The sequence below is a fragment of the Bos mutus genome, chromosome 2, assembly GCF_027580195.1.
Source record: "Bos mutus isolate GX-2022 chromosome 2, NWIPB_WYAK_1.1, whole genome shotgun sequence".
Taxonomy (NCBI): Eukaryota; Metazoa; Chordata; class Mammalia; order Artiodactyla; family Bovidae; genus Bos; species Bos mutus.
This window is the reverse complement of record NC_091618.1, coordinates 135,610,599-135,623,831: the sequence shown is the minus strand read 5'-3', so window position 1 is coordinate 135,623,831 and position 13,233 is coordinate 135,610,599. Positions and strand designations below refer to the sequence as shown.

Below are 13,233 nucleotides of genomic sequence, written 5' to 3'. Positions count from 1 at the left end.
TTCGTGAACGATGAACTTCCTGATGTTCAAGCTGGTTTTAGAAAAGGCAGAGGAACCAGAGATCAAATTGTCAACATCCGCTGGATCATCAAAAAAGCAAGAGAGTTCCAGAAAAACATCTATTTCTGCTTTATTGACTAGCCAAAGACTTTGACTGTGTGGATCACAAGAAACTGTGGAAAATTCTGAAAGAGATGGGAATACCAGACCACCTGACCTGACTCTTGAGAAATCTGTATGCAGGTTAGGAAGCAACAGTTAGAGCTGGACATGGAACAACAGACTGGTTCCAAATAGGAAAAGGAGTACATCAAGGCTGTATATTATCACCCTGCTTATTTAATGTATATGCAGAGTACATCATGAGAAACGCTGGACTGGAAGAAGCACAAGCGGGAATTAAGACTGCCAGGAGAAATATCAATAACCTCAGATATGCAGATGACACCACCCTTATGGCAGAAAGTGAAGAGGAACTCAAAAGCCTCTTGATGAAAGTGAAAGTGGAGAGTGAAAAAGTTGGCTTAAAGCTCAACATTCAGAAAACGAAGATCATGGCATCCGGTCCCATCACTTCATGGGAAATAGATGGAGAAACAGTGGAAACAGTGTCAGATTTTATTTTTCTGGGCTCCAAAATCACTACAGATGGTGACTGCAGCTATGAAATTAAAAGACGCTTACTCCTTGGAAGGAAAGTTATGTCCAACCTAGATAGCATATTCAAAAGCAGAGACATTAATTTGCCAACAAAGGTCTGTCTAGTCAAGGCTATGGTTTTTTCCGTGGTCATGTATGGATGTGAGAGTTGGACTGTGAAGAAGGCTGAGTGCCGAAGAATTGATGCTTTTGAACTGTGGTGTTGGAGAAGACTCTTGAGAGTCCCTTGGACTGCAAGGAGATCCAACCAGTCCATCCTGAAGGAGATCAGCCCTGGGATTTCTTTGGAAGGAATGATGCTAAAGCTGAAACTCCAGTACTTTGGCCACCTCATGCGAAGAGTTGACTCATTGGAGAAGACTCTGATGCTGGGAGGGATTGGGGACAGGAGAAGGGGACGACAGAGGATGAGATGGCTGGATGGCATCACTGACTCGATGGACGTGAGTCTGAGTGAACTCCTGGAGTTGGTGACGGACAGGGAGGCCTGGCATGCTGCGATTTAGGGGGTCGCAAAGAGTCAGACATGACTGGGCGACTGAACTGAACTGAACTGAACTGAGCATGGTCCCACCCATCAGAACAAGACCCAGATTCCCCCACAGTTAGTCTCTCCCATCAGGAGGCTTCAATAAGCCTCTTATCCTTATCCCTCAGAGGGCAGACAGAATGAAAACTACATTCACAGAAAACTAATCAAACTGATTACATGGACCACAGCCTTATCTAACTCAATGAAACTATGAGCCATTCCATAAAGGGCCACCCAAGACGGATGGGTCATGGTGGAGAGTTCTGACAAATTTTGGTCCACTGGAGAAGGGAATGGCAAACCATTTCAGTATTCTTGCCTTGAAAACCCCATGAACAGTATGAAAAGGCAAAAAGATATGACACTGAAAGAAGAACTCTCCAGGTCAGTAGGTCCCCAATATGCTACTGGAGAAGAGTGGAGAAATAAATCCAGAAAGGATAAAGAGACGGAGCCAAAGCAAAAAGAACACCCAATTGTGGATGTGACTGGTGATGGAAGTAAAGTCCAATACTATAAAGAACAATATTGCATAGGAACCTGGAATGTTAGGTCCATGAATCAAGGAAAATTGAAAGTAGTCAAACAGGAGATGGCAAGAGGGAACATTGACATTTTAGGAATCAGTGAGCTAAAATGGACTGGAATGGGCAAATTTAACTCAGATGACCATTATATCTATTACTTTGGGCAAGAATCCCTTAGAAGAAATGGACTAACCCTCATAGTCAACAAAAGAGTCTAAAATGCAGTATTTGGGTGCAATCTCAAAAACAACAGAATGATCTCTGTTTGTTTCCAAGGCAAACCATTCAATATCACAGTAATCCAAGTCTATATCCCAACCAGTAATGCTGAAGAAGTTGAAGTTGGACAGTTCTATAAAGACCTACAAGAAATTCTACAACTAACACCCAAAAAATATGTCCTTTTCATTATAGGGGACTGGAGTGCAAAAGTAGGAAGTCAAGAGATGCCTGAAGTAACGGGCAAATTTCGCCTTGGAGTTCAAAATGAAACAGGACAAAGGCTAGCAGAGTTTTGTCAAGAGCATGCACTGGTCACAACAAACACCCTCTTCCAAAAACACAAGAGAAGACTCTACACATGGACATCACCAGATGATCAATACCAAAATCAGATTGATTATGTTCTCTGCATCCAAAGATGGACAAGCTGTATTCAGTCAGCAAAAACAAGACCGGGAGGTAACTGTGGCTCAAATCAGAAACTCCTTATTGCCAAATTCAGACATAAATTGAAGGAAGTAGGGAAAACCACTAGACCATTCAAGTGTGACCTAAATAAAATCCCTTATATTTATGCAGTGGAAGCGATAAATAGATTCAAGAGATTAGATCTGATAGACTGAGTGCCTGAAGAACTATGGATGGAGGTTCATGACATTATACAGGAGGCAGTGACCAAGACCATCCCAAAGGAAATGAAATGCAAAAAGGCCAAATGGTTGTCTGAGGAGGCCTTACAAATAGATGTGAAAAGAAGAGAAGTGAAAAGTAAAGGAGAAAAAGAAAGATATACACATTAAAATGCAGAGTTCCAAAGAATAGCAAGGAGAGATAAAGCCTTCCTCAGTGATCAATGCAAAGAAATAGAGGAAAACAATAGAATACGAAAGACTAGAGACCTCTTCAAGAAAATTAGAGATACCAAGGGAACATTTCATGCAAAGATGGGCACAATACAGGACAGAAATGGCATGGATCTAACAGAAGCAAAAGATATTAAGAAGAGGTGGCAAGAATACACAGAAGACCAATACAAAAAAGACCAGATAACCACTCACCTAGAGCTAGACATCCTGGAATGTGAAGTCAAGTGGGTCTTAGGAAGCATCATTATGAACAAAGCTAGTGGAGGTGATGGAATTCTAGTTGAACTAGTTCAAACCCTAAAAGATGATGTTGTGAAAGTGCTGCATTCAATATGCCAGAAAATTTGCAACACTCAGCAGTGGTCACAGGACTCGAAAAGGTCAGTGTTCATTCTAATCCCAAAGAAAGGCAATGCCAAAGAATGCTCAAACTACCACACAATTGCACTGATTTCACATGCTAGCAAAGTAATGCTCAAAATTCTCCAAGCCAGACTTCAACAATACATGAACCATGAACTTCCATATGTTCAAGCTGGATTTAGAAAAGGCAGAGGAACCAGAGACCAAATTGCCAACATCTGTTGGATCATAGAAAAAGCAAGAGAGTTCCAGAAAAAAAACATCTACTTCTGCTTGAGTGACTAAACCAAAGCCTTTGTGTGGATCACAACAAACTGAAAATTCTTAAAGAAATGGTAATACCAGACCACCTTACCTGCCTCCTGAGAAATCTGTATGCAGGTCAAGAAGCAACAGTTAGAACTGGACCTGGAACAAAAGACTGGCTCCAAATCAGGAAATTAGTAGGTCAAGGCTATATATTGTCACACTGCTCATTTTACTTATATGCAGAGTACATCATGCAAAATGCTTGGCTGGCTGAAGTATAAGCTGGAATCAAAATTGCAGGGAGAAACATCATCACCATTATGGCAGAAAGTACAGAAGAACTAAAGAGCCTCTTGATGAAGGTGAAAGAGGAGAGTGAAAAAGCTAGCTTAAAACTCAACATTCTGAAAACCAAGATCATGGCATCTTGTCCCATCACTTCATGGAAAGTAGCGAGAGTTTTCACTTTCTTGTGCTCCAAAATCACTGCAGATGGTGAGTGCAGCCATGAAATTAAGATACTTGCTCCTTGGGAGAAATGCTATGACCAACCTAGACAGTATATTAAAAAGCAGAGACATTACTTTGCCAACAAAGGTCCATCTAGTCAAAGCTATGGCTTTTCCAGTAGTCATGTATGGATGTGAGAGTTAGACCATAAAGAAAGCTGAGTGTCAAAGAACTGATGCTTTTGAACTGTGGTGTTGGAGAAGACTCTTGAGAGTCCCTTGGACTGCAGGAGATCCAACCAGTCCATCCTAAAGGAAATCAGCCCTGAATATTCACTGGAGGGACTGACACTGAAGCTAAAACTCCAATATTTTGGCCACGTGATGGGAAGAGCTGACTCATTGGAAAAGACCCTGATGCTGGGAAAGATTGAGGGCAGGAGGAGAAGGAGATGACAGAGGATGAGATGGTTGGATAGCATCACAGACTTGATGGACATGAGTTTGAGCAAGCTCCAGGAGTTGGTGATGGACAGGGACACCTGGCGTGCTGCAGTCCATGGGGTTGCAAAGATTCAAACATGACTGAGTGACTGAAGTGAATTTTCTTTAAAGAAACAAAAAAGAAAGACTGTCTTTTCCATGAGAGGTGGCAACTCCCAGTCAGACTGACCCTAAAAAAACCAGCCATCCTGGGATTCACTACCCACAGCAGCTATAAGGCCTTAGCTCCCAGCTGCTGTTTGGGATTCATCACATCTGTCCCCTAAACCTGTGAGCACAGCCTAGGGACAGGGCTCACTCTCAGCTTCCTCTGAAAGGAAGGGTGAGCCCAGGTTGTGTGAAAGTGAAATCTGGGTCCTCATCACATGGAAGATACTTTGACTCACCATAGTAGCAGTGAATGGGATGTTGTCAATCAGGGAGGATGTGATGCCTGAGACCCAGACCACCAGGATGATGGCAGCTGTAAGGCGCTGATCTTCAGGGACCATCTGAAAGCAGCAGATAAAAGTAGGACTGTTTACCATAGCTGCAAAAAGCATACACACACACACTGAGGATTTGTTGGTGGGACACGGGGGACTCCAAAGAGATAACAGGGCTCCTGTTCCTTCCTCTTCCACACAGGAAACCAAAGGCAACTCTGGTGTACAAACAGCACTATCTGGACTTTTCCAACACCTACCAGGAGCCTGGGACAGAGTCTATGAGTAATTCAGAGTAGTAACTCCAAACCATGCTCAAACCAACTAACCCTTGGATCAGTGTGGGGTGAGGGGAGTGCGGAAAGCAGAGTGTCCCTGTTCCTGATGACCTGATGGGACACCAGATGCCACACTAGGCACACTGACCTCACTTCCTGGCAAACTCCTTGGGTTAAGACCTCTGTGCATCACTTACTCAGACTACTGTCTCAATTGTTCTCCTTCCTAGAAAGGTTTCAACTAAAGGCTAATAGAAAAATTGCGAGCATCTGTAATTATATATTCCTTGAAAAAAGTCTCTTTTCATCTCTAGCCTACATAGGCTAAAACAGGTTCCCTGTTATATTTTTTACATAATGAATGAGATCTATTCTAATATTTTTTTTCTTTTTTTACAAAAATCAAAGGAATGGTGGCTGGAGCACATTATATTTCAGTATTCAATGTACCTTTATTAGCAAAGCAGTCTGTTCTCCAACATATTCTATTAAGTGGAGATGTGCCAATGCCTAGAAGAAATAAATGTATGATGAGAATCAGTTTTAAACTGAGAAGAAATGCAAAGGCTTAAAAACATATCTTTAAAATGAAAGTAAGTGAACATGGGCTCTCATTGCTTATAAAAGATCAAAGACACAGTCTAAATAAGTTACTCTCATATGGATACTGAAGATTCTTCAAGATGAGAGCAGAGTGGCACTGGGAGGAACTTCTGCCAGTTCACATTAATACAAACATTAATTTGTATTAGAGTCCATGTTAAATTTAAATTTGGATAGAAAGCCATTTCTTTTTAAGACCACTGTGGGGAAGACCTTCAAGAGGGCAGAGTAGTAAGACACGAATATCACCTTTCTCCCCACAAATACATCAAAAATACACCTGCTTGTGGAACACCTCTTACTGAACACCAACTGAGAGCTGGCAGAAGACCTCGGACTTTCAACAAGGACAACTTATCTCCACAAAACAGGTAGGGTGAAAGAAATGAGAAAAGAGACAAAGGAATCCAGATGGGACCTGTGCCTCTGGGAGGGAGCTATGAAGGAGGAAAAGTTTCTGAACACTTGGAAACCTTCATGGGCAGGCACATAGGAGAGCTTTGGAGCCTCAGAGGTGAGCACAGCAATCGGTGTGCAGAGGGAAAAGGGAGAGAACTCCGCACAGAGGTCAGTGCTAGCCAGTTCCCACTAGTTTGAGATGTTGTCTGCATGTACACAGGGCAGGTGGGGGCTTGGTGCCAGGGCTCAGGCTTCAGAGGTCAGATCCCAGGGATAGAACTGGGGTTGCCTACCACGAAGACAGTCTGAGGGGGCTAGTACTACATAGCTGAGGAAGTCAAGGAAAAAGCCTGGGCCTGCCACAAAGGCAAGAGATCATTATCTCAGGGACCCTCAAATTTCACGAGGTCACAGATGACAGGACCACACCTCTGCAAGTGCCAGAGACAAGTGCCAGTGGCAGTACAAACTGCAACTGTTATCTCTGACCCTAGAAGTGAGTGTTTCAGGCACTGCCATTGCCACTGAGCTGTGAGCAAGCACAGGTCACTGCCCATACCTTCCAGGGAGCTTGTGCAGCTTGGCACTGCCAAGGGACCCATGACCTGGAGCCAACTTCCCTGGGAGAATGCAGTTTGCCTCAGGCTTCTGCCACCACAGGCACTACCAACACTTCCCAATTGTGTCTGCTGTTTCCCTCCCTCCCCCTGGCTTGAGTGAGCAAGTGAGCCCTAATCAGCCTCAGCCGCTGCTTTTGCCCCTTTTGTCCGGACAGGGAACAGACAATGGAGGGCGGCCTACAAACAGTAGGACAAACAGAACTTGGACAAAAGCAAAGCTGAGCACCAGGAGCTGTGTGACCAAACAAGATGAAGGGAATTTGCTCATGCAGTGACAAGAGTAGTGGAGTAAATCCTTGCAATTGTCTTGGTAAACTCTGCATCTGTGGAATATCTCAGTAGACAATGAGTGTTCCCATATTTGAAGCTGTGGAATTCAGGGGCAACTGTGAACTTTGGAAGCAAGTACAAGGTAAAATAATGCCAAATCAGAATCTGAGCTGGCCCCACAGTGCCCACAGCAGGTCTAGAGATGTTCCTAGAAATATTGGAGGACGTCCTGAGAAGATAGATTGGCTGGAGCCTCACTGTGGGGGCAAGGAAACTGACAGCTGAGGCCACAGGAAAATTGTCTTCTTACTACCACTCTTTATCTCTCTATGTATATATGTAATTTTTTTCATTTTGTTTTTTATTGTTGATTTTTTAATTATTGTTTTTACTTTTTACTTTTTATTTTTTTATTTTCTTGCACATTATTTTTAAATAAATGTATTTTATTTTTCCCTATTTCTACTGTACTTTTTCATTATATTGCATTTTTTCTATGTTTTTTATCTTTTTCTTTGTTTTACTTTGTTTTTAATCTTATTTTTAACTATATTTTATATTTCTCTATTTTTACTTTACTTCCTTGTTGTATTTTTCTCTTGTTTTCTTCTCTGTTTTGTTTTTACATTTTTCTTTTGTTTTATTGGTGTATATGTTTCATGCTTTATTTGCCTTTTTTTAAGTTTACTCTCCACATTTGATTTCATCTTGGTGCTATGTTTTTGCTAATTTATCTTTCAGTGTTTTACATTTATGGGTTTCTTTTTTGGTTCAGTAGCTCTCTTCTTTTTTGTTTCCTTTTTTTTCTTTCCTCTTCTTTTTGTGAGTTTGAGTGTGCATTTCTTTGTGTGTTTTTGTTTAGTTTTGTTTAGTTTACTATATTTCTTGGGGTTCTGTCTACATGTTATTTTCTTGTTTGATTGATTTTTTTCTTTTTCTTTATCTTCTGTGCCAAGTAGTTTGTGGAGCCTTGGTGCTCCAGCAATGGGTTGGACTTGAACTTTTAAGGTGAGAGACCTGAATCCAGGATGTTGGACCACAAGAGAACTCCTGACCCCATGGAATATTAACTAGAGAAAGTTCTTCCAAAGGTCTCATCCCAACACTAAGACCTGGCTACACCCAACAGCCAGAAAGTTCCAGTGCTGGACACCTCATGCCAAACAACTAGAAAAAAGGAACACAACCCCACCCAATAGCAAACAGTATAGCTTGAAGCTATACTAAGCTCACAGACACCCCCTCCCCTACAGAAAAAAAAAAAAAAACACTGGATGCACCACTGCCCATTAGAGGGAACAGATCCAGTTTCACCAATCAGAACATAGGCACCAGTTTCACCCACCAGGAATCTATTCAAGGCACTGATCCAACCCCACCCATTAAGGGAAGACTCCACAAGTAAGAGGAACTACAATCTTACATCCTGTTGAAAGGAGACCCCAAACACAGTAAGTTAAACAAAATTAGAAGACAGAAAACTTGCAGCAGATGAAGCAGCAAATTAAAAATCCACAAGACCAAACAAATGAAGAGAAAATAGGCAGTCTACCTGAAAAAAATTCAGAGTAATGATAGTAAAAATGATCCAAAATCTCAGAATGGAGGCACAGATAAATAGAATTGATGCATGGATTGAAAAGATACAGGAAATGTTTAAAAAGGACCTAGAAATAATGAACAATCAGCAATGAACAACACAGTAACTGAAATAAAAAATACACTAGAGAAAACTAACAGCAGAATAACTGAGGCAGAAGAATAGATAAGTGAGCTGGAAGATAGAATAGTAGAAATAACTGAAGCACAGTAGAATAAAAAAGAAAAAGAAAGGATGAGAAGAAATGACAACAGTCTTAGAAAGCACTGAAACAACTTTAAGTGCACCAACATATGAATTACAAGAGTCCCAGAGAAAGAAGAGAAAAATAAAGGGCATAAGAAAATATTTGAGGAGACAATAGTCAAGAACTTCTCTAACATGGGAAAGGAAATAGCCACCCAAGTCCAGTAATCCAAAAACAGTCCCATACAGGCAAACTCAAAGAGAAACACACCAAGACACATATTAAGCACAAACAAAAATTAAACACAAACACACAAAAATATCAAAAGCAGCAAGGGAAAAGCAACAACATACAAAGGAACTCCCATAAGGTTAACAGCTGATCTTTCAGTGAAAATTTGTAGGCCAGAAGGAAGTGACAGGCTATACTTAAAGTGCTGAAAGGAAAAAAAAAAACTACAACTAAGATTACACTACAAAGCAAGGATCTTGTTCAGATTCAATGGAGAAATCAAAAGCTGTACACATTAGCAAAAGTTAAGAAAATTCAGCACCAGCAAACCAGCTTTACTTTCAATGGAGAAATCAAAAGCTGTACACATTAGCAAAAGTTAAGAAAATTCAGCACCAGCAAACCAGCTTTACAATAATTGCTAAAGGAACTTCTTTAGGCAGAGAACACAAGAGAAGAAAAACACCTACAAATGCAAACCCAAAACAATAAAGTAAATGGTAATAAGATTGGACATATTAATAGTTACCTTAAATGTTAATGGATTAAACACTCCAACAAAAAGACATAGACTGGCTGAATGGATACAAAAAGCAAGACCTAGATGTATGCTGTCTACAAGAAATTAACTTCAACCTAGGGACACCTACAGACTGAAAGTGAGCCTGGAAAAAGATATTCCATGCAAATGGGAATCAAAAGATAATTGGAGTACTATAACTCCTATCAGATAAAATAAACTTTAAAATAAAGACTATTACAAAAGACAAAGAAGAACACTACATAATGATCAAGGATTCAATCCAAGAAGAAGATATAGCAATTATAAATATATGTGCACCCAACATAGAAGCACCTCAATACATAAGGCAAAAGCTAACAGTTATGAAAAGGGAAATCAACAGTACCACAGTAATAGTAGGGGACTTTAACACTCCACTCACATCAATGGTCAGATCATCCAGAGGAAAAGTTAATAAGGAAATGCAAGCCTTAAATGACCCATTAGACCAAATCAACCTATTGATATTTTCAGGACACTCCATCAAAAGAAGCAGAATACACTTTTTTTCAAGTGCACATGGGAGATTCTCCAGGATATATCACATCTTGGGTCATAAATCAACTATAAATTTAAGAACATTGAAGTCATATCAAACATTTTTTTCTGACCACAAAACTGTAAGATTAAATATCAATTAACAGGAAGACAAACACATGAAGGCTACTCAATACACTCCTAACTAACCAAGAGGTCACTGAAGAAATCAAACAGAAAATAAAACAATATCTATAAACAAATGACAGGGAAAGCATGACAATCTATAACTTATGGGATGAAGCAAAAGCAGTGCTAAGAGGTAAGTTCATAGCAATACAAACCTAACTCAAGGAACAAGAAAAGATCAAATAAATAACCTTACACCTAAAGCAACTAAAAAAAGGAGAAGAGCAACAACAACAACAAAACTAAAAGGTAGTGGAAGGAAAGAAATCAAAGATTGGAGCAGAAATAAATGAAATATACAAAATACCAAGCATTTTTATGACAACAACACTAAGAGATTAAATATAAATTAACGGGAACACAAACACATGAAGACCACCCAATACACTCCTAACTAACCAAGAGGTCATTGAAGAAATCAAACAGAAAAGTAAAAAAATAATCTATAAACAAATGACAGGGAAAACATGACAATCTATAACCTATGGGATGAAGCAAAAGCAGTGCTAAGAGGGAAGTTCACACCAATATAAACCTAACTCAAGGAACAAGAAAAAATCAAATAAACAACCTTACACTTAAAGCAACTAGAAAAAGAAGAACAACAACAACAACAAAGCCCAAAGTTAGTGGAAGGAAAGAAATCAAAGATTAGAGCAAAAATAAATGAAATATATGAAATGTATGTGAAATAAATGAAAAAGTAATAAAGATCAATAAAGCTAAAGCCTAGTTCTTTGAGAAGATAAAATTGACAAACCATTAGTCAGAATCATCAAGAAAAAAAGGACTACACAAATCAATAAAATTAGAAGTGAAAAGGGAGAGGTTACAACAGATAATGCAGAAATGAAAAGGATCATAAGAGACTACTACAAGCAACTATATATGATGGAGAAAAGACAGCCTTTTCAATAAATGGCGCTGGTAAAACTGAACAGCTACTGGTAAAAGAATGAAATTAGAATACCTCCTAACACCATATTAAAAAATAAACTCAAAATGTATTAAAGACTTAAATGTAATGCCAGAAACTATAAAACTAAAACTCTTACTGGGAAACATAGGCAGAACACTCTTTGACATTAATTGCATCATCATCCTCTTTGATCCACCTCTTAGAGTAATAGAAATAAAAACAAAAATAAACAAATGAGGCCCAAAGATTTTTCACAGCAAAGAAAACTATAAAAAACTGAAAAGACAACACTCAGATTTTGAGAAAATATTTTCAAATAAAACAACTGACAAAGTATTAATCTCCAAAATACAGAAGTGGCTTATGCAGATAAACAAACAACTCAATGAAAAATGGGCAGAACATAAAATCTAAAAAAAAAAAAAAAAGGGCAAAACTTTTCTCCAATGAAGACATACAGATGGCCTACAAAAACCTGAAAAGATGTGTTGCTCATTATTAGAGATACTCAAATCAAAACTACAATGAGGTATCACCTTACACCAGTCAGAATGACCATCATTAAAAAAATCTACAAACAATAAATACTGGAGGCTTTGTGGAGAAAAGGGAACTCTATGCACTGTTGGTGGGAAGTGAGGTTGCCACAATGGAGAAGAGAATGGATATTACTTAAAGAACCAGGAAAGAAACTACCATGAAAGTGAAGTCACTCAGTCGTGTCCAACTCTTTGTGACCTTATGGACTGTGGCCCACCAGCCTCCTCTAGTCATGGGATTTTCCAGGCAAGAACACTGGAGTGGGTTGCCATTTCCTTCTCCAAGGGATCCTCTCAATCCAGAGATTTAACTCAGGTCTCCCACATTGTAGGCAGACTCTTTATCATCTGAGCCACCAGTGAATCACATATAATGCAGCAATTACACTACTGGGCATATACCCTGACAAGATCAGAATTCAAAAAGACGTATGTACCCCAATGTTCATTGCAGCACTATTTACAGTATCCAGGACATGGGAGCAACCTAGATGTCCATTGACAGAGAAGTGGATAAAGAAGTTGTGTTAAAATAGACTGGAATATTACTCAACCATGAAAAGGAAGGAGTGCTAATCAGTTGAACTGAGGTGGATGAATGTAGAACCAGTTATAGAGAATAAAGTAAGTCAGAAAGAGAAACACAAATATTGTATATTAAATATATACGGAATCTAGAAAAATGTTAGTGATGAATCTATTTTAGGGCAGGAATAGAGACAGACATGGAGAACAGACTTGCAGACACAGAAGGAGAAAGAGAGGGTGGCAAGAATTGAGAAATTAGTATTGATATACATACACTACCATGTGTAAAAATAGATAGCTAGTGGGAAATTGCTATGTAACACAAAGCTCAGCCAGGTCTGTGACAGACTAGATAAGTTGGATGGGGGCACGTTGGGAAGGAAGCTAAAGAGTGAGGGGATATATATATATATATATATATATATATATATATATATATATATATAATGGTTGATTTGAATTGTTGATGGCAGAATCCAACACAATAATGTAAAGCTATTATCCTCCAATTTTAAAAAACAGAGATGCAAAAGAAGAAAAAACAATGTAGGTCAGATAAACATATTGATATATTCAGCTCAACAGATATTAATTGCTAAAAACAACACAATCATTAAAAAAATAAAAAACGTTTTAAAAAAGATTGCTCTCTGGGAGTACTGTTCACCTGTATATAATGAAATATCTCTCCATATAGAATGTCTTTCTAGTAAGTTGCATTTCAAATTTCTTTTTAAAGTTTAAACCTCACAGAGTTTTAGAAAACTAAAAAGAAAATTCATGGTTTTTATAACTTAAAGGAAAGTCTATTTAAGTGAAGCATGTGACTCTTTTCATAGTACTAGACAGATTCTGAAAATTCTTTACAGAAAAAGGTAGGAAAAAGAATTGGATGAAGGAGATATAAGTGCAGGAGCCGTTCTGCTCAGTCTACCTGCTTTGTCCCAGCCAAAGATGGGATCCTCTGCTGTCCATGACAGATCCTGGACAGGAAACACCAACAGGGAACCAGACACAGGGGTGACATATCTACC

The 13,233-nt window shown here is 39.1% G+C and overlaps 1 protein-coding gene across 1 annotated transcript in view; it reads right to left on the bottom strand.

The window, feature by feature from the left end:
• OCA2 (OCA2 melanosomal transmembrane protein) overlaps nucleotides 1-13,233 on the bottom strand; it is a 284,959-nt gene that overhangs the window by 36,369 nt on the left and 235,357 nt on the right. The window contains exons 20-21 of the mRNA XM_070381524.1: nucleotides 5,526-5,585; nucleotides 4,759-4,863 (exon numbers count right to left, since the gene is read on the bottom strand). Coding sequence (XP_070237625.1) covers nucleotides 4,759-4,863; nucleotides 5,526-5,585 — 165 coding nt within the window. The remainder of the gene's footprint in view (nucleotides 1-4,758; nucleotides 4,864-5,525; nucleotides 5,586-13,233) is intronic.